This window comes from Hippocampus bargibanti, linkage group LG12 (assembly GCF_051943395.1).
Source record: "Hippocampus bargibanti isolate YZ-2025 linkage group LG12, ASM5194339v1, whole genome shotgun sequence".
In the NCBI taxonomy this organism is placed as follows: Eukaryota; Metazoa; Chordata; class Actinopteri; order Syngnathiformes; family Syngnathidae; genus Hippocampus; species Hippocampus bargibanti.
In genome coordinates, this window is record NC_142745.1 from 4145439 (window position 1) to 4173281 (window position 27843).

Here is a 27843-nt window from a genome sequence, read left to right on the forward strand (position 1 = left end):
CACGTTGCTCAAATGTGTCAAGCGCGACGGTATACTTAGCTTCGTGAATGAGATCTAATTTTTAATAGTTTTATTTCGACTAGACGACCTGTTCACGGAAAAATACATTCAAGTGGAGAAACGCGTGTAGAGTAAAAGGTAAAATATTTCACAAAAAGCTGTTTGTGGTGTGTTTTTGTTTAATGCTACTATGTCCGCTAACTAGTCACACCGTCCACTGTATAACCGCACATATTGCGGAAACAAATCTTGTAATTAATATTTTTCTGGTGATCAGTATTTCATATGACAACTAGCTAACCTCGTGAATGACAGTGATCATTTTTAAACAAGGGGGACGCGTTGCTACGGAGGCGGTCGATTATCTCCGTCGTGAAGCCGTTAAGTAGCTAATGTTGAGTAACATGTCTACCGTAACGCAAGACGTTAATCTTAAAGTATATTTGAAATAAACTGCAATGCTTGAGTGCATTTGCATCAAGCACTCTAATAATCTTGATGACCGGAGTGGTCAAGAAACTGTCGTCTTACTTCCCCACTTACGTCAGGTTTTTCAAATTTTCTGTCATTTTATTGCGCTTTGTTTTGTTTTTGACTTTTATTTAAATCTTTTGAAAATGTAATTGTGCGTGTTCGCTTGATGGCACAGAAATATCCACACACCCATTTTCAACACGTTTATCCAGAAGGGGGTCACGGGGGTTGCTGGAGCCTTTCCCAGCTGACTTTGCTCGAAAGCCAGACGAACCCCCTGAACTAGTTGCCAGTCAGTGGCACAGAAGTACTTCCATCCAAATGCAGTTCATGCAATTTTCTGGTTAACAAGAGTAGGCATGGCAATTTGGGGAGGTGGCATGATTTTTTTTGTTTGTTCTTGGGGTTAATGTCTGAAGAGGCCTTGAACTTTCAAAAGGTGCTGAAGTATGTGTCCTTTTGCATATTTATCACTCACAAAGGTTTCAGTTCACCAGACGAGTTTTAATATCACATATAAACAACGTAAGGTGAAAAAATGGAGTTTCTGAGGCACAAATAAATTCACAAATACCTGTCCCAATATCTCATACATGTGAAAATGAAATCTAACAATGGATTGTGGCACAATTGGCAATAACTGAAACCAAGCGTTTGCAATATTTCATTGAGTATTTCACATTGTTGTAGAGGATTTTGGGCCCACTCTTCTTTGTAGAATTGCCCCAAACATATTGGAAAGTTTTGTAGCATTAACTGTCTGTTAAAGGTCACACCATGGTATCTCAATCGTGTTTGAAATCAGTACTTGTTAACCAGTGGAAAAATATTTTTTTTCATGAAATTTTCATTTCCATTCGGAGGTGGACTTGCTGTTGTATTTCGGATCATTGTGCTACTGCATGATCTAAGAGCACTTGAGTTTGAGGGCGTAAACCGATTGCTGGTCATTCTCCCTCAGCATAAATCACAGTAAATTGTCCTGTTCCCGAGGGAACAAGGCAATCACAGGCCATCACACCACCACCATTATACCTCGTAATGGCATAATTTTCTTTATATCAAACCCTCTTGTCATTTTTACCCCATAAAAGGCCGCACAAAAAGTTCAGTTTTGACTCATCAGTCCACAGTATGTTTTTTCCAAGTCTTGAGAATCGTAAAGATGTCTTTTGGCAAATATCAGATTAGCCTTGGTTTTCTTTTTGGACAGCAGTAGTTTCTGTCTGAGATCTCTCCCATGGTTGCCGTTTTGGGTCCGTGAATTCTGATTTGAACTGAGGCCAGTGAGGTCTGGAGTTTCTTGGCTGTTGTTCTCGGTTCTTTTGCAACCTCCCGGATGAGTCGTCATTGCACTCTTGTAGTCATTTAAACTGGTCAACAACTTTTAGGAATGGAAGCCACTGTTCCCAGTTTTATGTATTTGCGGATAATGGCTCTAGGAGTGGTTTGCTGAAACTCCAGAGTCTTGCAAATGTCATTGGAACCTTTTCCAGTCTGATAGATTTTAAAATGTTTTGTTCTAATTTCTTTGGATTGTGGCATGATTGTTTTGTTTCTTGAGCTCTTGTAGCCTACTTAATTTTGTCTGACAGATTCAATTCTTGTGATTTCTTGATTCATCAAATGTGGTACGAGAGTGTTGTTTGTGAAATTGAAGTCACGGTTTGTGATTTAACAAGGGGTGGCAATTACTTTTTCACATAGCCTTTTGAATTTCCTTGCATAGTCTCTGTGTGGATTAGAATTAAGTTTATTGAAGCCTCTGTTTGTGATAAGTGTGAAACGAACACAGATATCCGGAGGGGGCAAATATAATTTCAAAGTACTCTATGAGCAGGCGGTTTCATTTGCTAAAGAGCAAAGGCTGAAACGTGGTTTTATGAGGTGTAATGGTCTCCTTCATGTCAAAGCAAATCATTATAATCCCTGCATTTTTCCCCATTTTTATCAGCCCAGCTATAATATCTCAAGATGTCTTCCAGTACTCTAAATTGAGCTTGCTGATTATGTAATCCTACAGAGACTTTCCAGGACGTTTTCACTGGCTTGTTATTGAGCGATTTTATTAAAATCTTTTTTTTGTACTTCAAATCCGCAGTGCTGAAGGCGAACCACCTCACCGGCTTTCCAAACAGATTCCGAGAAAAGGCTTCATGGAACCCATTCCTGTTGTTGATCATATAAAGACCCCCGCTGACCAGGGTGATATGCAAAATTACTACTGATGTGTGACCGAAGCGAAGAAATGCCCGCCGTTGACTGCGGCCCGGATTTAGAGGAACCCGGAAGGCCATCGGCTACAGGACAAGGTGGCAGAGAAGACAGAATGTCATCGGCGCAGCGGCTCAGCGGGACTCAATCAACAAACGTTGGATTTCACGTGTGTGGAGAAGTGGCGCAGGAAGATGAAGAGATGACTTCGCCCGACCTCGCCTCTCCAGATAATCACAGCGCCACAGGATCCACCTCGGCCTCCACAAAGAGGTATTACGACAACCCTAACACACAGAATATTACTTTATGATCGCATTGTCATTCTTTTTTAATATTGACAAACATCCGCAAATGCCATTGCTGCATGTTGTAAACCAGTGGCTTCCTAACCCCGCCTATCCCTCATGTGTCTTTCTCTGCGCAGCAGCGTGAATACAGATGGGAGTAAAGGTCAGGTCCACAAAGAGATGATGAGCACAGTCACCGAGATGAAGAAGAGGCTTCCATTTGACAAACGCAGCCGTAGCAAAGCCAGCACTGTCGAGGCCTTGCATTACGCCCTCAAGTGCGTCAAGCAAGTGCAAGGTAACCTGCTGCTTCATCAAATATGATTCTCACCCGAGAGAATTTGGTTTTAGAGGACGAATGCTGACAACAATGCTTACAAGCGTTTGTCCTTCTTCGCAGCCAATAGCGAGTATTACAAATTGCTGATGCGAAATGGCCAGGATGAGAAGAGCAATGCCACCGTTTGTACTCGCGAAGAGCTGGAAAGAGTCACCTCAGAACACACCCTGAAGAATACGGTAGGTACACAAGTCAACACTTACCAGAATAACATCAAAATTGCGCATGTCGTGAAAGGACACATTTGTACTTGTCCCTCCTTATTTACACCTGGGTGGGTGTGTGAGTGTATTTGTGTTTACTGCTTTTGTGTGTGTGTGTGACTCGGCTTGCTTGTGTGCATGCGCCTCTGTGTCCTTGTGTAGGACTCCTTCGTGGTGGTCTTCTCCCTGTCGAGCGGCCGTGTGCTACACGCGTCCGAGCAGGCCTCCAGCATCCTGGGCTGCAAGAGGAAATTCCTGGAGTCCGCCAAGTTTGTGGAATTACTCTTCGCCCAGGATGTCAACGTCTTCTACTCGTATACGGCACAGCCGCATCTCCCGCCTTGGACCAACTCACACACAGGTGTGCTTGTGAGACAACTATTCATATTGCTTTTATTTTATTTTATTTTTTATTGTGACTGGTTACTTACATCAAGCCCAAATGCACAAAAGTGAGAGGTTTTAAAGTGAGGTGAAGTATGAAATAAAATTTATTATTATTATTATTATTATCATCACTATTTATCAATGCGTACACAATGTCCACACTGAGCCAACAGCCTGTTTGCACTGCACACTATGCACCATCTCCATGAAACACATAGTATTTTTTGTCACAAACAAAAAAAGAGTAAAAGGCGTGCAAGGCAGCCACTCGAGTTTTAGGTTAGCTTTGTTAGTCAAAAGCAGACATTTTGACCAGTATTACTAGTCGGATGAATCATAATGATGATAAGAACAGAGACAACGTTGGATTCCTTTTACCGCCGCGTTCACATGACTACTTTTCATTTGGTTTCACTCTCTTGTTATTTCAAGGAACAAGGAAGCGGCCATAAATAAAAGCAAACACAAAGGAGAAAAATTCTAGCTGTGATCTTAATTTGAAAATTTAACCCGTAGCTCTTGAGGCTAAAAAATTCCACTTTGTGCTTCTCACGTGATTTTTTTTCCCATGCTCTTTTGTTTTTTTTTTGCATGGGATTTTCTGTAAAAAATAGTTGATTATAAAGAGCAGAAGGGCCACTTTATAGGAGTGTGTTAAAATCAGACTTCTGGTAGTTGCTGTGCCTTATAGTGAATAGTGACGTTCGTAAGATTCTGTAACTCTTCCTGGTCGTTCGCCAAATGGCAACGCTAAGTATTGCACGCTCCCATATATTTTCTTTATACTGTAGGGTGGTTGTAATGGACTTTGGTATCTTATTGAAAATAAATGACATGTCTTTGTTTCTACCTCTACAGCGGGAGTTTTATTTGACTCAGTCCAAGTCAAGTCTTTCTTCTGCAGAATCAGGTCAGCATTTATGTCGCAATATGTGATTTAAAAAAAGCACCAATTACTCAAGCAGAAAATTACTTAAACTGCAATTCTCTAACTGGTGACGTGACATTAAACTTGATATTGGTGTTTCAGAGGAGGCAAGGATCGCGAGGGTGAGATGCGCTACAACCCATTTCGTGTCACCCCTTACCTGCTGAAAGTGCAGGGAACAGGCAGCAGCGGGGGGGAGGAAGAGCTGTGCTGCTTGGCACTGGCTGAACGGATCATTTCAGGATATGAGGGTAATTGTGATCAGTAATTCTGCATACACCTTACACATTCAGTTCTACCCCAATGATAAACTCACAATTTTGCTCAGTTCACATTGTCGATGTGTAATTTCCTTTGTGAGTGTCATGCAAGTGATGTGTTATTTTCATTCCCAGCACCTCGCATTCCCATGGACAAACGCATCTTCACGACCACCCATTCGCCTGGCTGCGTGTTCCTCGAAGTGGATGACAGGTCATTATCTATTCACCTCAAGTTAGGAATTCACCTGACCATCAGGTTAATTTTGTGACGTTCCACCACAGGGCGGTGCCATTGTTAGGATACCTCCCTCAAGATCTGATTGGCACCTCATTGTTAACCAGCATTCATCCAGACGACCGTGCCCTCTTACTGTCAATGCACCGGAAGGGTAAGCTTTGACTTTTCTGACCTATCCGCTGACAAATTCCCACATGACTACAATGTCAAACTGCTTGTTCTTTTTTTCCTTTTTTTTCATTTTGCAATAGTGTTGAAGTATGCAGGACAGTCACCGTTTGAACACTCGCCGGTTCGATTGCGATGTCAGAATGGAGATTATATCACACTGGACACCAGTTGGTCCAGTTTCATCAACCCTTGGAGCCGCAAAGTGGCCTTCATCATAGGACGCCATAAAGTCAGAACGTAAGCCGTAATAACCCCGCAGTGGTCTTAGGTAGATAATTAAATGTGAGAAATGACTTGTTATGTATCTTTCTGCCATTTGGCTAGGACTCCATTGAATGAGGATGTGTTTGCTGCTCAGAATAAAGAGTATTTAACGGTGACCCATGAAGAAATCAAAGATTTGCAAGCCAAGATCTATAAACTCTTCTTGCAGGTGATTATGAAATGAGTTTATGTGATGCTACACATGCACGTCATAACATTGCTGGCAAAGGAAATTTTTCAAGGCTTGTTCATCTTCATTAATAAGCACTTCCATCCCACCCCGCAGCCCATCCATAACAACGGTTCCAGTGGCTATGGCAGTTTAGGAAGTAACGGTTCTCACGAGCATTACATCAGCGTAGCTTCTTCGAGCGACAGCAACGGTAACTTGTGGGAGGACTCACACCGAGAACCCGTAAGTCCCGAAATCACCACCGCACGCTTGTTGTGAAGTGTCAACGAGACACCAAAGTTGAATGACATTATGTCTTTGTCTTCGTGCAGATGACTATTCAGCAAATCTCGGCAGATGTGAACAGAGTCAGAAATTGGGGAAAACAGCCCTATTTTGATACCAGTCATAAAATTACTCTTCTTGGCAAACCCGCCCCAGGTAGTGCAAACCAACAAATGATCTAAAGTCCAAATAAAGTGTTTTCTCTTTTGGGGTGATGTTGAATCTTAATTGAAATAACATTCTCGTTTTAAAGCACATTTGGTTCCTGTACCCTCCCATCCCGAGGTGGGAGATCCTGATGAAAGTAGGAAACCAACACACATTCCCTCCTACCAGCAGATCAACTGTGTGGACAACATAATTAGGTACAGTGTGCGTGTTCCTTGTGTGATCTTTATTTATTCCTTTTCATCTGCTTACCCACTGTATGTCTTCTGCGGTTTCCTGCAGGTATTTGGAGAGCTGTACAGGGCCAGCTCTGAAGCGGAAAAGCCAATCTCATTCCCTTGCCACTTCTTCTTCCTCATCCTCTACCTCTGAAGATGACAAACCTGCCACAGCCAATGACACAGCTCAAGCTGCTTCAGATGGTAAACACACTCACATTAATCAAGTCTTTTCGTTGAATCTTTTTTTTTTTTAACTCGTTTCTTTCTCCCAAATGCGTTCTCTCTGTTCAGTGGCGATGTTGGAAAGCGAGGTGTCGGTCGGACCTAGCACAGCAGCTGTTGTTGGAGCTCCCCTAACAGACATCACCATGTCCACTAAGGCGATGAGTGTGGTCTCTGTCACCAGTCAGTGTTCATACAGCAGCACCATCGTCCATGTTCCCCAACCTGAATCCGGTATGTATGATATAGTCACTGAACGGATTTGTAATTGGAGAACTATCTGTTGCAGCGACAGCAAATGTGTAATGTCATAGCATACTTGTCAATGTATACATTTTCCTTGTATTTCATACATTTGTTTTTATCAATTCAAATACAGTAAAGTCTCGTTATATCGATATTCTCGGGAGTGGGAAAAAATATCGATATAACCGGACTATCGATATATCCGATCCTGCGGCATGTAAATTTTCTCCTTGCGTTCATAGAAATAGTATCGTAATAAGCAGTACTATCGATATAACCGATATCGATGTAACGAGACTTTACTGTAATGTACTGTGAACTACAACTTTTATACCTGGAGAAAAAATAACCAATCTTACAAAGACCATTTTGGCTCAAATCCTGTTGGTCTCACCTGTAGGTAGCCAATGACAATGCTGCTGCCGATCGCTGCTATTGTCACGGCAAACCAGCAAAAGTAATCCACAATTGTACATATTTTTTTATCGCTGCGTACAGTCCGATTGATAAATTATAACGTGCGCATGCGCGGTAAGCTGTCTGCATTTCCGCTTGTTAGCGTTTTTTATCATTTCAAATAATGCATGGTGTACTACAACTTGTCCACGGGAATTGTAATAATTTATAACAACAGCTGTTAGCCAAGGTTGACAGGTATGTTATAGTTAATCCAAAATGATGGACTTCAGATCAGGGCTCACAATTTTTTTCCACATCACATTTATCCCTTTGTTGATATACATAGTCTGGCACAGTCTTCTTAAAATTTTAGGTGTCTCACAACTTAATTGTACGTACCGTATTTTCTGGACTATAATGTGCACTGGATTATAAAGCACAACTTCAATGAATGACATTTAAAACACTTTTCCATACATAAGGCGCACTGGATTATAAAGTTTTTGAAAAAAAATGGAAGGCTTTTAGGTGCATCTTATAGTGCGGAAAACACAGTGATATATTTGTACTATTATAAGACGCTTCTCCTTCTGATATATATATATTTTTTTGTGTGTCTATGGTTCCCCCGCAACAGAAGCTATGGCGCTAGAGGACGTGCCAATGGACAGTGAGCCCACTGATGCTGTTCCAGCCACAGGTCGTCCGGCACCGAGCCCTGCGACCGAGGAGAGAAGGTTTATAGGTCTTACCAAGGAGGTGCTTTCAGCTCACACTCAAAAGGAAGAGCAGGAATATGTGGACCGATTCCGAAATCGGATTCTGCAGAGCCCCTATAGTTATTATCTCCAGCTGGACAACAGCTCCATGGCTCACTCTCAACACAGAGGTTGGTGTTGACGAACACAAAGGGCTGACACACACACACACATTTTTTGTGCATATTAAAATGCCCCCGTTTCAACTGAAATTGACAACAGGTGAATATCAGCGTCCAATGAGCATCGGTGGGCTGAACCGCTCTCGAAGAGTAAAGCCTCGACTTAGGCGGCCCAAACCCGTGGGCTCTTCAGACAGCTATGCTTCTCCAGCTGGACCATCTCGTCGTGTCCCAGACTCCTCCTGGCCCTCGTCGGAATGCTCCCAGCCTCAAATGGCAGCGACATACAATCAAACATCTCCACTTCAAGCGCCATTCTTTCCCATGTTGGCGCCACAACCCGCCCCGGAGCAACCGTCAAGACTACAACAGCTATCTGGAGCCCCTCCTATGGTAGTGCAGCCCCCGGACCAGACCCAGTTCAATTATAATTTCCATCTCATGCAGCAAAACCACAACGTGCCTGGCATGCAAAATATACAGATGGAACCCATCCAGAATCTGCAGAATAGCACCAATTTTTCCAACATTCAACCCATGGCAACAGCCCAGAGTCTCAACCCCTTCATGACACCAGTCATGGCTGTCATCTTGCCCAACTACCCAACATTCACACCAGGTTATCCTTCCATTTACCCCCCCGCCATCGCCTCCATGCTGCCCCAGGCTCCGATGACCATGGCCGGATTCGCCCCTGCTGTCCCCTTTCCACAGCCCCAGTTTCAAGTCCAGCCTGTGCCCCAAGCTCAGACATCCCCGGGCCTCCTGCTCGGCTCACACAGGGCCTGCTCCTCCGTTGGGGAAGAGGAGGAGACGGCAGGCCCGCGCGCATTATTCTCCAGCTCACGCTCAAGCTCTCCACTTCAGCTCAACTTACTGCAGGAGGAACTGCCCAAACCGAGTGAAGGACAGAGCAGCACTGGACACAACCTAGCAGAAAGCATCCATGAGCAGGGTGACAATGAGGTGAAGGCAATAACATTTCTCTCATCACAACTAACACAATTGCTTTTAATGCAGTCAATAATGATCACTTTTTTTGATACAGATTTGTCGCAGTTCACACTAGGATTCTGACCAAATAATTTCGCCCTCCGTAGGTTGATGCCCCTGGTGATTCTGCAAACCATGATGCTCAGTCCACTTCCAGTGAGCTCCTCGACCTTCTGCTGCAAGAAGATGCCCGGTCAGGGACTGGCTCCAATGCCTCTGGATCTGGATCAGGGGAGTCTGGAGGCTCACTGGGGTCTGGATCTGGATCTGGCTCCAATGGAACCTCTACCTCTCACACTGGTAAGGAGTTTTTTTTTTGTTATTAAACTTGTTATATATTTGTTATTTGTTTAAACAGTTAGAAAAGGGAAAACATGGTCACATGTTTATGTACATTGAACATCATCTGTTCCGGACATCAAAACAGAACATACATCACATAACCATCTCGATAAAATTCTAGCACTTCTGTGTATGCAATGTCCTGGTCACTGTGCCATACAATAATAATAATAATAATAATAATAATAATAATAATAATAATAATAATAATAATAATAATAATAATAATACTTTTCATTTAAAAGCGCCTTTCAAAACTCTCAAAGTCACTTTACAGTCACAGGATACGTTTTTCTGTGGGTGAGTAGCGGCAGCCACACGCGCCAGCGTTCACTCAACCCAATAGTAATTCAAATAGATAGAAAGCTAGCTGGCTAGCTAATAGAGAGCTAATAGCTAGCTAGATAGATAGCCAGATAATAATAATAATAATAATAATACATTTCATTTATAAGCGCCTTTCAAACTACAGTGACAGGATAAGTTTTTCTGTAAATTAAACCGACTTGAGTGGATTGGAGTCAATAGGGTAACTTAATATCTTTCCAAGCTCTTTGGTTGCCGTTAAGGTAAGGAGTTTTGACATCACAAATGTATTTGAAAATGCCAAAAACCAACTCCATGGCTCTGTTAACCATCTAAACTGCTCTAATTTTGAAACAATGTCTCAGTGTCATAATAAAGCGAATTTAACCGCTATATAATAAGCCTGAAAAACAATTAAAGTACTCAGCTCAGCACTCACTTTAATGTTTTTTGGTTATTATAATCATATGTTATACTTTGCCACTGTTACCTAGTGGTGGTGGTGGTTTCATAAAACAAAGAAAAAACTATCACCAACAATGATAACTGACCCAAATGACTTCCAAAATTAGCTTGAATGTGTGACTTTTGAGACACTATGAAAAATCTACTGCGGGACAGACACAAATAGCTTCCTTCTCGTAGCAGGTAACAATGATTGTCACTTTCTACGTGGTTCCAGGCAGCAGCAACAGCAGCAAATACTTCGCCAGCAACGATTCTTCAGACACATCACGCAAAGCCCGCAAGAGCCAGGAAGCGCCAGCAGAGCACCCACGCAGCTTCGACAATCAGGTGGAGAACTCCCTGTGGAGCATGATCCAGCATACGTCAGAGCATGTCATGATGACGTACCAGATCCACACCAGGTACATACATACGCAATTAGATACCTACACCTTTCTCTCGAATACTGATCGTTTTAAAAATATAGATCATCTCTTACTTAGTGCCTTAGCAGATGATATACATGTGACCCATGTGAGGTAAAACTCATTATTTAAATGTTGACAATGACTTGTATTAATAATTTTAACATTCCACAAACTATTACTCCAAAACACTACATTTAATTTTCAATTCCACTTTTTTTAAACCAACTTGTTTAATTTTTTTTCCAACATCCAGCAACTTATAGCACAGCCAGTGAAGTAGTTTGGACCAACATTCGACAGGCCACAGTTAAATCATTCACTGCCAGAAAATGTGTAAAAATGTGTCCACTACAGTGCCAGGGTTTTTGTCAATGTCACCTGAATTCCAGGACCAACAAAATATAGAATTTTAAGACTACATAAAATGCAGCGTAAGAAACCTTAGACTCTCTTTTTTCATCAGAAAAAAATAGTTAATTCCTAAATTATATGGGTCTGGAATTACATGAGCTTGAAATGAGGGCGGTTGTCCAAAATACAATGCAATACATATATATTTATATCGCGCTTTAACAGCTGAAGCTGGAACAAAGCGCAAACATACAAAAAAGGGAAATGCTGCCCCCTTGTGGAAGGGGAAAAGCATTGCCAGAGGTTATGGCCAGCGCTTTATTAGCACCCAAACAAATTCAGGAATGGCGCTCGACGTCATATTTTCAATTCCTGAATACATTTGGGAATGGCAGTGAAGGAGGTAACAACCTGAATACGTAATTTGGTGATGCAAATGGTGGTCCGTAAAGGTTTTATCATAGCCAGTGTCTATGACTAGAAGGCTCGCTTAATTTTGTGTGACTGCAATGTCGGTTTTAAAAGGCTGACATCACAAAATATCTCGAATTGTTCGGGAGGTTGACTATTTAGTTTGTGTATTACCTCCTGCAGGGACCAGAATGAGGTGTTGGCTGAGGACAGGGAGAAGCTGCGAGTGCTTCAGGCTCTCCAGCCATGGTTCAGCCAAGATCAGCGTGAGGAGCTGGCTCTGGTCCACCCCTGGATCCAGCAACACGCCATCCCACAAGAGATAGACACTCAGGTGGAATGTGCTTGCTCGTCGGCAGTTATTCATCTCCGCTGCTCACCTAAACATGCATCTGATCATATTCCTCATCCCAAACATCGTGTCCTTCAGGGTTGCGTGACCTGCAACGCCGGTGCGGGAGCAGCTCATTCGCCTGCGCCCCCAGACCCTGACAGCTCTTCCCCTCTGGAGGTTCTGGAGCCGGACTCGATTGTGGACACTTGAGAGCTGTGATCCCAAAATGACTACCCATCCTCAACAACTCTCACCGTGCATCTGGTCTGATCAGGCCAGATGGCATACTCTCTATTCGTTTGGATAGTTTGATTGGAAAAGGGGGCCAGAACAATGGGCATTTCATTTTACAGCTATTTATGCTCAATCAGCCAAAAGTGAGTGTGGTCATGGGACCATGACTATTGTACCTCTCTGCGTGTTGTATTTCCTCCGGCTACTTTGGGCACATTTCAAGATGCCCGCCCCCGGTTACTGCCCCCCCCCCCCCAATGAACATGAACCCTGTGCACTTACCCTCAGTCCATAGGTCAGGTGTGACCATACTGGACCGATCCAAGTATCACACAACACAGCGATACGCTTTAGTGACAATGGAATACAGGTTGAAAGACTATTTTAGGAAATGGGTTTTAGAAGATGAGCACTGTGCGCACAGACATCGCTGCCCCCGGCTTGTGCAATCCGACACAAACCAAGCACTTAATGTACATTGTGTACACTTTGTACAGTATATGTAAACTCCTTCCGTGACATAATGTCACATGACGGTGGACACAAGGTAGAGTTTTAAATGGTTATTTGGATACAAAGACGTGCTGCTTTCTGTCAAATGACGCTCTATACCTTATTGGATGAATTGCTGCTGGAGTGTCGCCTTTGTATTCTATTGGTTGACTATCTGCCGTTGATGTGCGTTAGTTATGCGGACCCTTTAATAGTAGCAGATTGTTGTATCATTTCAAGGAGAATTTACAGATCCCCAACTATGCTCATTCACTCCCTAAAAATCCAACCCTATTCTAAACTCACTGTACTAAGTACATGTGATCCTGGGATTACTGACATATTCTTTATGTGTGTGTGTGTGTGCGTGTGTGTGTTTCCACTCGACTCTGAATGTTGTAGCTATCGTTATGTGCTGCTGTAAGTAAGCGCTCGATGGCTGTTTCCTTCCATACAGTGGCCCAAATGTGTAAAACCAACCAGGTTTTCTTACCAATTTTAGATTGAGATTGATTATACACAACAGTGTCATGTTTTTGTAGGGGAAGTATACACAAAACTTCAGTGTATAATAAAAGCCATTTGTCTTGAATTCAGGGACTGTTTGTGACACAAAGGAATGAATAAATGCACTATGATGTCTGAGTTATTTTGTACGTTTCTTGCCCATCAATGATATCCTGGTGTAAAAACAAGTCATTTTAATACATGATTAAAAAAACAACAATCCTCAAATCGAGCACTGTCAGTCAAGTAACCGCTTCCTTATTACTGCAACATATTGAACAACTACATTTTGGAAGAGCCATAAATGTACAATAGGAAGAGCCATAAGTGTACAATAGAGCCCTTCAATGTTGTTTTAGTCCAGAGAAAGGAAAACAGCAGAATATAAATTTGATAGATACAGACCAGTTGACACAAGCACATTCTGTTTACGGACCGGCAACCGTTTTTTTAATTGATTTTAAATGACCAGTTTTAAAGCACTGATACTGTCAAGGAAGATAAGAGTAATGAAACATTTGAATAACCTGGATTTTTGGTTTTGTTTCAAACAGTGTTATTCTACTGTACAACAAATACATACTAAAGCACAATGGACTACTGAGACAAATGAGGAATAATAAATACATCTTATAATGAATAAACATAGTAATAGTAAAGTTATGATCCATCCTACATATCGCATTAGCATCATTGCTACTTGCAAATCATCCGGTGGCTGCCGGGTAGTCATTCGCGAACTTTACGTGCTCAGACTGTGCAAATTCTGCTCGCATTTTCATGCTTTCCGCTGAGATCACCTGGGGGCTCCTGGTTCAAATTAATTCGACACGTTTTGACGAACGACCACGCGTAACAGCTTCATCTTCCACGTCGCTAGGGTAAGGCCGTGAGGTTGGAGGCTTCTCTTGTCAAAATACAGTCATCTTGGGAATTCATGGCTGCCTCTATGTGGCTCTTTAAAATGTACGTTTGATCAATTCGTTACGATTACATTCTGGTTCTTTAGTTTATTGGCGTATTCTGTTTATATATACTTCAAATCCAATGTTAAGAGTACTACTGCGTTTGGCTAGACCGCGCACATTTTCGATGTTTTTCGAGTAAATATGCTTAAAGCTCGTTGGTCTCTTTTGGTGGGGCCTGGTATCAAATGGGTTCCCCTGACTTTAAATACAGTACTGCACCTGCAAATAATAACATCAAGGTGGCACTGTGGTACCTTGTAATATCGTGGATTTACGCGAAATGATGAAGAAAACATTCATTGTTTTTGTGTCTTCAGAAAAAAAACATGTGGGCTTGGGTTGCTGTGTGTTGTTTGGATGACATCTCTGTGGAGTCTCCCTTGCCCAATAGCGTGGGTGTGACGAGCAGCTCCTGGACCAGCCAGTGACCCAATTGTCAATCCTCTCACTTGTGACTCTTTTGCATCTCTAGAAGAGTTTAAACCCAGAGTCAATTAAATCCATCTACTTATTTTTCTGTTCAACTTTTACCTTTATCCAGATCGATGACTTTGCTTGATGAGCACATGTTGACCTCCTTCAGCAGGTTGTTCTTAAAGTCTTCAAATCACACCAGAGGATGTGTAAATGTTAATTCATCCGCTCAAATAGAAAATGGTGTTGGGTTCTGTTTGACTCACCCAGTCTGTCATCCGGCTCTCGGATGGGCATCGACATCTCTGTAACATCCATCTCAAACTCATCTGAGCTGCTGCGACTTCTGTTAGACCTAAATGCAGATGTCATGTTCGTATGCTCCTTGTCATCAGCCATAAAACAATTCAGCACCAATAGAATGATTGTCTTACCTGAATGATCCATTACTTTTTACTGTGCTATTACCACTTTTAGCCAACAAGTACACAATTACCCCTGAACAGTAATCTACTGTACTGCACTATTAAGAATAATACTCCCAGGCCCAGTGTGTGCAATATGTTGTGTCTAACCGATATATACTCACCTCGTGGATTCCAATGAATATAACTCTGAAACCAGAAGAAAAGCACAGTGAGAAATATAATTTGTTTTCTATATTAATCTACACTCATCCGCCACTTAATTAGAGCGCAAGCTTGAGATCAAACCAAAGATGGATTTGAAATTCTCGTTTCAGATTAATGTAAAACTGAGAGGTGCCACGGGCATATTAGTCAAAAAAAGAGCAACATCATTTTTTTCCCCACAAAAACATGTAACTTGTATGTAATTGTATTCATCCCGATAATTGTCTTGAAACACGTTTATTTTTTCTAAATATTCACGGACAGTATACCTGTTCCTCTACGTCTGCGTGTGATGAGGATGATGATGAGGACAACAAACGCCAAAAGGAGGAAGGCGGTGAGGACGAAGCCCAAAGGCAAGAGAAATTGCTGTCGGTGGTCAGGGAGGACGACGTTGATGACCCGCGGTGAGTCGCCTTTGTTGGCATCTGTGAAAGTGTAGGACAACAACATTGTGCTTCTTAGCGTCCAATGTCCATAACAGTTAGATGACATTTTTTTTCCTTTTTTGAGTGTTTTATTGGGGCGCAGATAGCTGTCGTCAAGGTTCCATCGCTCTATCAAAGTTGCATCTTATTTTTGTTCCTCTATCTATCCTAGTGACGTTAAGTGACAGACAGAACAAATAAATGCTCGTATACTAGATGTCAGAAAGTAAAAACGAACTTGTCATTTACGGAAACGTGATTGCTAACGCACCCGGGGAAAAAAAACAAGTCACATGACAATGAAATAAGTTCCACTTTTATAATGTAATAGTTTTACGTTTCACGTTTTAATGTGTTAAAATGATCTCAAAAAACGTTTCAAAGTTTGACTTCCTAATTTAGCAAAGCAAAATGAAGCAATTCCTTCCATTTCAGGTCAGTGTGTCTTCTTTATATTCCTAATATTTTTTAAACCTCAATTTGTTTTTATTTTATTTCTTGTTTTTAATTTTTGGGGGGAAAAGGTGGGATAGAGGAGCGGCAGAGTCCTAACTACAGTGAGACCTTGGCTTACGAACTTAATTGGTTCCCAGACAAAGTGTGTAAGGCGAAAAGTGTGTATCCCAATTTTTTTTTCCCATAGGAAACCATTAAAATGAGAATAATCCGTTCCCAGGTCTCCATAAAATATAATTTTCAACAAAATAATAAGTAATAAGTTTGATTTATGACACAAAAAGGACAGAACCGGAAGCCAGGTTACTTTCAAGTTACTAGTTATGTAACTATGTTTTTCTCTTTACTGTGAAAAGCCATGATAGGGAAAATATTCACAATTTAAAAATAAACACAAATACCTGCATGGGGGCTTTGTCAGCGACGTGAAAATCTTTCAGTTGGTTTTGTCAACTGCAGGGAGTCAAACTTCGAAAGCTTTAAAGGTATGACTTGAAGGGTTTTATTGACTTTAATCTCAAATTTATTTTAGTCCTAACTTGTAGAAACAAGCCCTCTTCTCCTCTGTAAACGCACATGTCTCCAGACTGTCCTAAAATGTTAAGTGTTGCCAGTCAGCTGGCAACACTGAGCACATGTGAGTCAAACGCAAACAGTCACGCCATATGACTCGTCGGGTGCCTGCAATAAAGCCCAAAATGATGACGAGTGCCAGTGAAGGAAGGCAGCAAAGAGACATTCTGGACTGCTTGTCCATCGGGAGCGGATTCCTCGGTTTGTTTATTTTCTCTAAACCGCTTGTGGCCATGCTTCTCTGTCCGCTTCTTTATCTGGGGGGGTTGATAAAGGAAAGGAGAGGTGACCTATATCCCTTCTTAATTTCAACTCTCTCCCTGTGTCTGTTTTTTTACCAGCTGCTAGACACATGAAATACACTCCACCTCAACCACCCCCTCCCCTTTTCCAACCGAAAATACTTTCCTGACTCAAGAAGACAGGAAAATAAACCTGAGTATGTGGGATTCTCTAGGAGGAAAAAAAAAGCCAAGTCAACCGTCCAAGCTGTCAATAGGAGCCAAAGTCAATATGGCAGCAGACGGTTGGTTGGTGAAAGAAGGTAAAAAAAAAAATGTAAAAGAAAAAACACATACACTTTATATCTTTGCATGTTTGGGTCCAAAATACTGATCTATTATAATAAAAAAAGAGAACTTCCTTGTAAAATCTGGAATTTAGCAAATAATATCGGAAGCATTCAAGCCGATCAAAATTAAAGGTTGAACCATTTGCTCGGAACATTATTGCTCATAATAAAACAATAGCAGACCAGAGAGTCAGGTGTGTTAAAATTATTATTATTATTATTATTATTATTATTATTATTATTATTATTATTATTATTATTATTATTATTATTATTATTATTAAATACCTATTATTAGTAGTAGCAGTATGAAAAAAATGGCTGATTTTATTTCTTGTATACACAAAGTTTGGTCTAACCCGGAGGTCCCCAACCCCCGGGCCGCGGACCGGTACCGGTCCGTGGGTCATTATGTATCGGGCCGCGCAGAAAGAATAAATAATTTACATTTTATTTCTCATCTGAGTCCGAATTATGTTTTATTTTGAAAAATGAAAAATTAGCAGATTACATCCGTCTATGACTAAAAATACAGAATGGATTCACGTTTATTATTATATTTAAAAGAAAGAAAAAAAAACAGTTTCCATGCCTGTCGTATCATTTTATTTTGTGGTATTTATCCGCCGGTCCGTGAAAATATTGTCTGACATTAAACCGGTCCGTGGCGCAAAAAAAGGTCGGGGACCACTGGTCTAACCCACCAAGTGTAGATAAAACAGGTAAAGCCGAAAATGTGCATCCAAGTGAGCCATTTTGAATTTGTACCAGGGGACATGTATGAAATATACAGTAAAGTCTCGTTATATCTATATTCTCGGGAGTCTGAAAAAATATCGATATAACCGGACTATCGATATATCCATCCTGCGACATGTAAATTTTCTCCTTGCGTTCATAGAAATAGTATCGTAATAAGCAGTACTATCGATATAACCGATATCGATATAACGAGACTTTACTGTATATATTTTTTAAAACGTTGCAAACTATATCTTCCTCTAACCGCTCCTCATAGTTTCCATCGTCACTAATGTGCTTTATTCTGACAAGGGGCGACTATTTCTGCTCTGTTCTCTGAGTTCCCCATAGTACGACTCTGAAGTGGAAAACTGACGCGTGGAGTTGAGCCGGTAAAGTGCTGTGTGGTAAAAGTGACAGAGGTCATCCATTAAAAAAAATACAAAAATAAGGACGGAAAGTTCCCATCGCACCGGAGAGACGCAACGTGTACACACCTGTGTTCAAGTGTTTTTGGTTACACGCAAGAATAAGCCCAAGGTGAATTGGTTGAAAAAATTTTTCATATCTTTGTGATCTATAAATTTGCATGGCACAAGTGTACATACACCCACTTATAACTAGGCATTTGGCTGGTTTCAAAATAAAGTCATCACATTCACAATCATGTTAAATGGGAGTCAGCTCACATCTGCCATCATTAATAAGTCCCTCTGAATAACTCCAAATTACGTTCAGATGTTTTAGTAGCCTTTTCCTGACATTCTTTCTAAGAGAAGCCTCAAGGGTTTGTGCTCAAGTCAACTTGCATTTGGAACCGTTCAAAACAACTCCCAAACTCTAAAGCCTGAAGAAAAATAGAGCCGAAGCAGGATGCGGCCACCGCCATGCACTGTTGTGATTTCACAACATACCTTTTGGAATGAAAAAACTTCAAAATTGTTTTCATTCGTCTGGAACAAAATCCCTTTCAAAGACATGGGAAATTGTGTTACGGTATGATGAAAACAAAGTTGAACTAAAAGCAGGGGTACACAATTATGCAACCATATTCAATGTTTACTGCACTATTTACCCCCACAAAAAATATATATATGTATATAAATGAATTGAACTATAGGGGTTATAAGTCACATTAATACTGGGTTATCTTGGTCTCATTTTAATAATAATTCTTCTTCTTCTTCTTCTTCTTCTTCTTCTTCTTCTTCTTCTTCTTCTTCTTCTTCTTCTTCTTCTTCTTCTTCTTCTTCTTCTTCTTCTTCTTATTATTATTATTATTATTATTATTAGCTATCTCGCTGACTCGCTAGCTACCTAGCTGGGTATATATTAGTTATACGGCTAGCTATCTACCTAACTGGCTATCTATTAGCTATATATCTATCTGGCTATATATTAGTTATATGGCTACCTAGCTAGCTATCTATCGAGCTGGCTATCTATTAGTTATCTATTGGCTATCTATTAGCTAGCTGGTTTTCTATCGATTTGAGTTACTTCCAGGTTGAGTGAACGCTGGCGCGTGTGGCTGCCGCTGCTCACCCACAGACAAACTTATCCTGTGACTGAAAAGTGACCTTGAGAGTTTTGAAACGCGCTTAGAAATGAAATTTATTATTAATAATAATCATAATAATAATACAAATCATCATCATAATAATAGTACTACTACTACTACTACTACTAATAATAATAATAATAATGATGATGATGATGCAGCTCATTTATAAGTGCCTTTCAAAACTCTCAAGGGCACTTTACAGTCACAGGATCACAAAAAAAACTGGCTAATTTATTGTTCCACTTGGATGGCAGATGAGGCAACCCTGTACCAGATAATTTTGTTTTTTTTTTTCTGTCAAATTTCTTATAATCCGTTAAAAGGAAACGGAACTTTTCCATGATAATTAAATCATAAGTGGAAAAACGATTTTTAAAGGTTCTCCTGCAGCTCTGGGAGTGGGGGATTAATTGTGAGGGCAGAGATGGTTTTCAACTCCTGTGGATAAAATTCTACTGGAATGAGATCATATTGGCACGCACATACACACACACTCAACACTCAACCCAACCACAGGAATTTCTCCCAAACCTTTGGAATAATTTTGCCACATTTATACATCTACCATTATCAGCTACGGCTTAAAAAACACGGTCTGCTTTCGCTCTTTCCCCATATCTTTCCTACTCGGAGAAATGAGTACTCAGAAATGTGCACATCATCAGAAGAATGTGCTTGATGCAACCAAAACAACACCACTTCCTGTAACACACTCAGGCAAATACATAAACAGACTCAGGATGAGAGGAGGCAATTAAAAGTCCGCAATGAGAAAGGCTTTTTTTTTTTGTGGTGGGTAAGCAAGACCTTAAATGGTAACTGGGTGGTGGTCCATGTGCGGTTTTGAGGAATCTGCCGTCAGAGTCGCTGAGATTGCAAAAAAAAAAAAAAAAGAAACAAACAGAGAAGGGGATTTTCTCACATTGAAGAGATGGAAGGTGAAGTCAGCGGTTTTGAAGCAGAGAAAGGACAGATGTGAGGTTTTGTTTTCTTTTTGCTCTTAATTGTACTCATGATAGTTTCAGTTCAGGTCTGTTAAAGCACTCACACTTGCGCCTGTGTGTGAGAAACCCAGAAACTGAGCACGGGGGAGTTAAGTACACAGTAGTGAGTAATCACTTTTACTGTATTTGTTTTTTCTGTCAGGTTGAATGTAAAGAATTGCTTCTTTTAGTTTTTGATAACTTAAAGGACAACCGACGTCATCGGACAAGTTGTGTCCATAATTTGTAAAATGGCTTCAAATGACTTCTACTGGGCGTATTTTAATAAGATTCCACCGCATATAGCTATATTTTACGTTTTAAGACTCGCGCTGAACATTCAGGAAGTCTTATTTTTGAGTTGGTGACGAGTCCGTACGTGACGTCAGAAAAGGACCGCCTCCTCACGTAAAAAAGACGCATTGTAGCGTCTTTCCATCATGTCAATGTATTTTGCTGTACTGTTTTTTTTTAAACCATGTCTTACACCCAAAAGCCGCCAGCAGAGGGAGGCAAACTCCATGGAAAGCATTTATCAGCCTGTGGAAACGGGCTGATTCATTCCTCACCGGAGCTGGTTGCCATTTTTCTGCCTCTTTTTGGGTGAGACATTCCCCCCCGCCCGTTTGCCTCAAAATGGCCCAAATAAATTCTTCAATCGATTGCAAACATGTATGCTTTACTCATCAGGGCTATTTGAATCATATTCATAACTGGATGTGTAACAAGAAAGCATATTCTCCGAATCTGAAGCCATTGTTTTGATTCACAAGCAATGAAAGACGTATTGGCGTGATGTCACAAAATGGGGGCGGGACTTTCTGAACATGCCCAATTCGCAGCTCAATTTTTTGCAGATTTTGGACACTTTAAGTCATGTTTATTGGTGTTTTGCATTTGACTAAAAATATCGTACTGCATGTTTTGGGTATTTTAGATGCTATAGAACGTTTTTCTGATGTCAGTTAAATAACAAAAAAGTGACGTCGGTTGTCCTTTAAGTGAAAGGTATCAAAGTTATTTTTTTTTGCCGTGGGCCACATTTTAGTTACGGTTTCCGTTTTGAATATGGGGAAGCCATTAGAATGTTTAATCCCCTCCACATATTACATATAGAAGAGCGCACAACAAATTAATGAACAACTAGTTTTCAAATCTAAAGCCAAGAATGTTGACATTTACAAACATGCGGATCAAACCTCTAAAGATGGAGGACACTGATTTGCTGTGGCGACCCCTTGAAGGCAAAAGCCGAAAGGAAAAGAAGAAGATTGTGGTTTACAGATGACAATTTGACATTTTGGTTCGGACTTTAAGAAGCATCATGGAATTTCACAAGTTTGATTTGCTTTCGTGGGCTGAATAAAATGATTTGGCGGGCCACATTTGGCCCCAGGGCCTTGACTTTGACACCGGTGACTTAAGTGATAGCTCTAAATCGAACGTAGAACCACATGATGTGTCCTAGTCAATTCAAGCTCCACAAAACAAAAAAAACTCTTAAAATCTTACAATGTATCATTGTCACCTCTTTTTCTCAGCAGTCATTTTTTTTCTAAAGAAAAAAAAATCATATTAGTTTAGCTATGAACTCCTACTGTTTGTAAATGTTAGTATGAATGAATATTTTTTATTACACTTCAGGAAAAAAAATGTGATAATAGTTTACCTTTGTCTGCGCTGGGCAAAGCTTTAGCTGGTACAGTGGCGTGAATCACCGGTGGTTCCACCGTGACCTGAAATTGTCTCCTTTCATGCAAACCGCAGTAATGATGATGAAGATGACATGAGTACATCCCCTGGTCAGTGACCTAAACAGTCAACAAACAGTCCAAAGCACTTTAACGGTCAACAAGACCATTATCGACCACACAATGTGTGTGGTTGCAAATGTAGTCATACCAAGGTGGAGTATTTTAGGGAGTTCAAAACAATCATTTGCATTTTGCAACTAGAGTAATACGTCTGTGTAAGCTCTCAGTCGTACAGGAATGGTCCATCGATGAAAAGGTTTCTTCAGCTGTCATCTGTACTTCTTTGAAGGTGTCAGACGTTTCGCTTCTTATCCAAGATGCTTCTTCAGCGAACTAAAGACTTTAGTTGGATAAGAAGCGAAACGTCCGACACCTTTAAAGAAGTACAGTTGACGGCTGAAGAAACCTTTTCATCGATCAACTAGAGTAATACAATCAAAAAGGCCTGGGAAAATATGGTGATGAACGGTGGCACATAGAACATATCGTAAAGACTTTTTTCGCATGTTAAAAACCGTACCTGCAGATCAGATATGGTAAGCGAGAAGTCCCCTTCTGAAAAGGCCTGGTTGCTGATGTTCATCTTCTTCCGAAGGAACGAGGGTCCGTAGCTACGCTGCTCCCCTGAAGCGTACAGGTCCACTAAGCGGTCGGCGCGATCGTGGTAGATTCCTGGGGACTGACGGTCCCAGTGAACCACCTGTGGACCACAATTCAGTTTTATTTATTTTATTGTATTTATTTTATGGCATGGGTGAAGGAAACGGGTCGGCAACGTTTTGTGCTCAGGGGCAACATGAACAGATGGACCAGGGGTGTCAAACTCATTTTTTTCCCGCCGGGCCACATTGGAGTTACGGTTTCCTCTTGAGTCAGTATGGAGAAACCATTAGAATGTTTCATCTCTGCATGTTATATCCAGAACGCACAACAAATTATTGAATAACTAGTTTTCAAATCTGAAGTCAACAATAATGACAGTTATTGTGGTTTACGTACGACAATTAGAAATTTTGGTTCGGACTTTAGCAAGCATCATGGAATTTCACACATTTTATTTGCTTTCGCGGGCCGAATGAATTGATGTGAGGGCCGGATTTGGCCCTCGGGCCTTGACTTTAACACCTGTGGGTTAGACCAATTCAAGATGTGGTTTAAAAAAAAACAAGTCTCTAGAGATGTATTACTGTAAACAGAGAAAAAAGTTTTGTTTGGGAAATGAAATAACGTATTTTCTGGTGTATATCGTACACAGGAGTATAAGGCGCACCCCCAATGAATGGTGTTTTTTTCAAACTTTTTTTATATATAAGGCGCACCGGACTATATGAAAAATAATTCTCCAAATATAATACAGTAATGTCTCGTTATATCGATATCGGATATATCGATAGTCCCGGTTATATCGATACTATTTCTATGCACGCACGGAGAAAATTACATGCAAACAGGGTCGGATATATCGATAGTCCCGGTTATATCGATATTTTTTCGGACTCCCTTGAATATCGATATAACGAGACTTTACTGTATATAGAAATATAAAAACGTTTTCCAAATATAAGGCTCACCACATTAAAAGGCGCTACAGTAGAGGCTGGGGTTACTCGCGACCTCTTTTAAAGGGGGAAATGGAGTCCTTGGCTGCTGACAGTAGTTGCGAGATCTGTTGTGGCTCAATATTACTTCACATATAAGGCGCACTGGCGTATAAGGAAAAGGGTCATCTTTTGAAGAAAATCATGGCTTTTGCATACCGGAATATACGGTTTATTTGTGGAACCAGTCCTAGAACTCTTCTGAGTTGCCTCACAAACACATCAGTAGGACGCATTAATTACACTCGCATGGAAGATGTCATCAGACCCACCTGCTGATCCTCCTCTTCGTTGCTCCAGTCCGTCCACACGTTTCTCCTGTTGATACACGGCAACACCACAGTGCTCCCCAGAAGTACCACATATACGGCTTTTTGGCCATCCCAGTAACGCTGCTCTTTACGACCTGGAGGAACATGCCAAGAGCTCACTATGCCGCGACACTATATTCACGTTTCGGCGATAGCGACCTACGTGATTTGGTGACGTTCAGTTGGACTCGGACTGTCTCGTACAAGTGGCAGTAGAGATGGTGGAGGTTGCAAGAGTACAGACCTCTGTCGTTCATTGTCACATCTAAGGACAACATTATGTTTGAGGAAGAAATGTAACATATTATTAAGAATTAAGGATGTTTCGTACTCATTTTTTTAGATCGATTCCAGTACGGGTATTCACTCTATGAGTATTCACTGATACTGAGTACTAATGCCTCTAGTACTTTTTAGATTTTACAAAAATATTGTCAACAAAGAGCTTTCAGATGCAGAGGATGCTTCTTACTTGTGTGAAATTACCACAATATAACGCCAACTACTGACAATATTTAGTCTTTATTTATTTATTTATTCATTTATTTAGATCTGAAGTATCATCTGCTGATATCAACGGGCTTTATGAGTATGTGTCAACTTGGCTTTTCTCGCCCATCCATAATAAAGAATTATTACATTTTATATGTAAATCTAGTTTACTGGCCAAAGTATTAGGTGCGATAGATAGATGTTCAAAGTCATGGATGGATGGATGGATGGCTTCGGTATGGTGGATGGATTGATGGATGGATGGATGGATGGATGGATGGATGGATGGATGGATGGATGGATGGATGGATGGATGGATGGATGGATGGATGGATGGATGGCTTGGGTATGGTGGATGGTTAGACAGACAGACAGACAGACAGATATTAAAAAAAAACATTGCAATGCACCACATTTGACAGATCCACATGGTCAAAGTTTGTGAGTCTGACCTTTGATGACCAGTGAGAAGTTTCCATCCTGAAAGGCTTTCTGGCTTAGGCCAACTCTTTTCAGGTTGTAGGAGTTGTATATCCTCTGCTCTCCTACAGAGTACATGTCCAGCACTCTCTCCATGCCGTTGTCCATATGGGGCCGGAACACGTCCCAATGGACCACCCGCTGTCTGTCCCGAAGGTTGTCCCTGGTCCAAACCATGCGTCCACTAACACACTGTAATGTCACGCTGGAGCCAGCAGGGGCGCTCACATTGTAGCCAGCCATCACAATGTTTTTGCTATTGCTGCTGCTGCTAACTGACTGGCCATGCACTGAGAGCCAGACAAAGTACACACAAGAGAGACACAATACGTTCAGAGAGCATATTGGCACAAATCAAGGGAGCCTTCCCAAATGTAATTTCCGATCACGGTGATCTGACTCTGAATAATTGTAGGCCTATGACGTGTTGGTTTTTTTGTATTAGACTACTGTCTGACCACTGTCTTTCCTGAAGACTTTATTCTGACGTTTTCACTAGGATAGAAAATATGGCGCATTTTAATCGAGTCTGGTTAACAAATTAAAAGACCGAAACTTTTTTTCTTTATTATTCTCAAATTGCAGTCCACTGGCGCACACAACACACATCTTGAAAAACCACAGTGCACACAAAGTTACAGCGGAAAGGGTAAGTTCACTTCACGCCAACACACACACACACACACACACGCACACAGACACAAATAAACACTGCACGCAAGGTGAGCACAGTTAAATCACATAAAAAATAATGATCTATTCGCAACATATAAGAAAGTTAAACCCTTAACCCTCATATTGTGTTGAACAAAAAAATCACTTTGATTATGTTGTGAGTTATTTTTACCCGTATAAAATCCACACAACACAGTAAAATAATAGCTAACATTGGCAACAACTGTTTCTGAAATGTTATAAACACACTTGAAAAGAGAAACAACATATTTTCTATCCCATTGCGATATTTTAGAAGTGTTTTGAAGATAGCAAAAGGAAAGGATATCTCGTGCTTTAGTCAACGGAAAAAATGGAAACAGGTCAAATTGACACCTTAACATAATATGAGCGTTAATGTAATATAACCGTTTCTTGCTCATTCTATACACATTCTTATATAAAGAAGCAAAATCTCGGTGTGGATATGAAGCCAGCTAATCTCTGACATGGTCACAACTCTGAAAAAAGATAACTAGTATTTGATTTAATTTATTTTATATATACGGTATATATTTTGGAGGGGTTGGTAAAAAAGTAACTTGTTATTGACACTTTTGGCAACAAAGTTGGTTCGCACAACAAAGCAAAGAAGGTGTCACAAAACAATATCGTGAGTCGTATTTACTTTGGGAAGGGAGGCACAACACTAAACCCTAAAATACAAAGTTGAATTGCCCAGATTAATATTTCCTCAGAATTTTGAGTTCAACTAAACTTTATTTATTAGTTCAGTTTCAACCATTAAAAATCACATTATGAACTATTAAGAGTCCTAAATGAACTTAACATAAGCTTTGTAAATGTGGGCGCAAGGTGCATCAGTACAACTTCTATGTAAAAATGAGGTCTATGTGTTTTCACTTAATTTCAGAAAATTCATATTTCACTGCTTGTGTTTGTGACTTGAGTACTGTATACTGTTTTTTACTGGAACAATGAAGAATTAGCACATTTTTTTGGAAAACTCATATTATAATGATGAAAGTCATCCAAACCCAACACAAGAAAATGTAATTGCTGCTTTTCACATAATGACCCCACAATTAGCGTGCACGTTGCGTCCCATTTGCTGGTTACGGAATAAATGATAACGTGACACCGGATGTTATTTATTGTCATACTTGTGACAGAAAGGCTCTAAAACATAATTATTAAACTATAAATAAAGCACGTATATGCCATTTGAAAGACAACAAAGATAAATAATGGGAATTAATTGTATCAACTTACTGTGGATTAAGATCAGAACCTGAAAAAAGATCTCCTCTAGGTGGCTCTTCATGTTGCTTCTGTTTTATAGTGACAAGAGTGTTGTTCAGGTTGATTGCTGTTCTTGCGAGAAAAAAAAAACATACAAAGAAACCAACAACAACAAAACATTTAGCGGTGTTTGTCCATCGACCCAGGAATCTTGTTAATTTTTATTCGTGTTTGAAGAGACTCAGCTGAAGTGGAGACTTTTGCACATAACCAAAATGAATCGTTGCCGTCTCAAGAAATGAAACCTGACACATCCAAACCCCTCCTCTCAGAACTTTACCCGAGACATCCCAGACAAAATCCTGCGGTTTCATTGGATTCAATTGTGTGCGCGTGCGCGCGTTTGCGTGTGTACGTGTGTTTGTGTATATTCGTGTGTTTTTAATTTAATTTATAATCATCTATACACTGTAGCAACCAGTAAGACAAACTGTCAAACAAATGAAAAGCCCATTTTTTTTGGAAAAGGAAATTTGAGGCTTCGTTCTCTGTGGCACTGTGTAGTATTCCTGTTTTGGAGCAATAATGATGGCTCCAAAGTGAGATTATTGAGGTATTGTTGGCAGAAATGTGAGGAAGCAATATAAATATTGTTATTAAATGGTTCCGACAAGCTCCCAATATTTACAACATCTCGTTTTGATTCCCTCGGAAAGCGATTGAACAACGATGAGACAAAATCAAATACAGT

The 27843-nt window shown here is 40.6% G+C and overlaps 2 protein-coding genes across 2 annotated transcripts; one reads left to right on the plus strand and one right to left on the minus strand.

Moving 5' to 3' along the window:
* Nucleotide 1: 1 nt before the first annotated feature.
* Nucleotides 2-13348, plus strand: per3 (period circadian clock 3). The gene is made up of 22 exons (XM_089009317.1): nt 2-138; nt 2576-2961; nt 3116-3276; nt 3379-3497; nt 3684-3882; nt 4767-4818; nt 4939-5087; nt 5232-5310; nt 5382-5488; nt 5589-5745; nt 5833-5941; nt 6059-6187; nt 6277-6385; nt 6483-6594; nt 6680-6819; nt 6910-7074; nt 8123-8374; nt 8466-9331; nt 9466-9658; nt 10689-10875; nt 11827-11977; nt 12074-13348. The coding sequence occupies exons 2-22, from the start codon at nt 2702-2704 to the stop codon at nt 12185-12187; spliced, it is 3810 nt and encodes a 1269-aa protein (XP_088865443.1). The 5' UTR covers nt 2-138; nt 2576-2701; the 3' UTR covers nt 12188-13348.
* Nucleotides 13349-13420: 72 nt separating this feature from the next.
* Nucleotides 13421-27388, minus strand: LOC148890053 (matrix remodeling-associated protein 8-like). Its single transcript, XM_089009318.1, has 11 exons — nt 27123-27388; nt 25148-25465; nt 24367-24468; nt 24165-24298; nt 22815-22994; nt 22210-22351; nt 15494-15652; nt 15182-15206; nt 14859-14947; nt 14710-14778; nt 13421-14646 (listed from the first exon to the last, which is right to left on the minus strand). The coding sequence occupies exons 1-11, from the start codon at nt 27172-27174 to the stop codon at nt 14624-14626; spliced, it is 1293 nt and encodes a 430-aa protein (XP_088865444.1). The 5' UTR covers nt 27175-27388; the 3' UTR covers nt 13421-14623.
* Between the last annotated feature and the right edge of the window lie 455 nt (nt 27389-27843).

Bases quoted from the DNA above. Each gene is read 5' to 3' on its own strand.
- per3 (XM_089009317.1), top strand. From the start codon at position 2,702: ATGTGTGACCGAAGCGAAGAAATGCCCGCCGTTGACTGCGGCCCGGAT. The intron at 6,595-6,679 runs GTACAGTGTGCG...GGTTTCCTGCAG, and splicing joins TGTGTGGACAACATAATTAG to GTATTTGGAGAGCTGTACAG. The intron at 9,659-10,688 runs GTAAGGAGTTTT...ACGTGGTTCCAG, and splicing joins AACCTCTACCTCTCACACTG to GCAGCAGCAACAGCAGCAAA.
- LOC148890053 (XM_089009318.1), bottom strand. From the start codon at position 27,174: ATGAAGAGCCACCTAGAGGAGATCTTTTTTCAGGTTCTGATCTTAATC. The intron at 14,948-15,181 runs GTGAGTATATAT...ATCTGCATTTAG, and splicing joins TATTCATTGGAATCCACGAG to GTCTAACAGAAGTCGCAGCA. The intron at 14,647-14,709 runs GTAAAAGTTGAA...AAACTCTTCTAG, and splicing joins AGTCATCGATCTGGATAAAG to AGATGCAAAAGAGTCACAAG.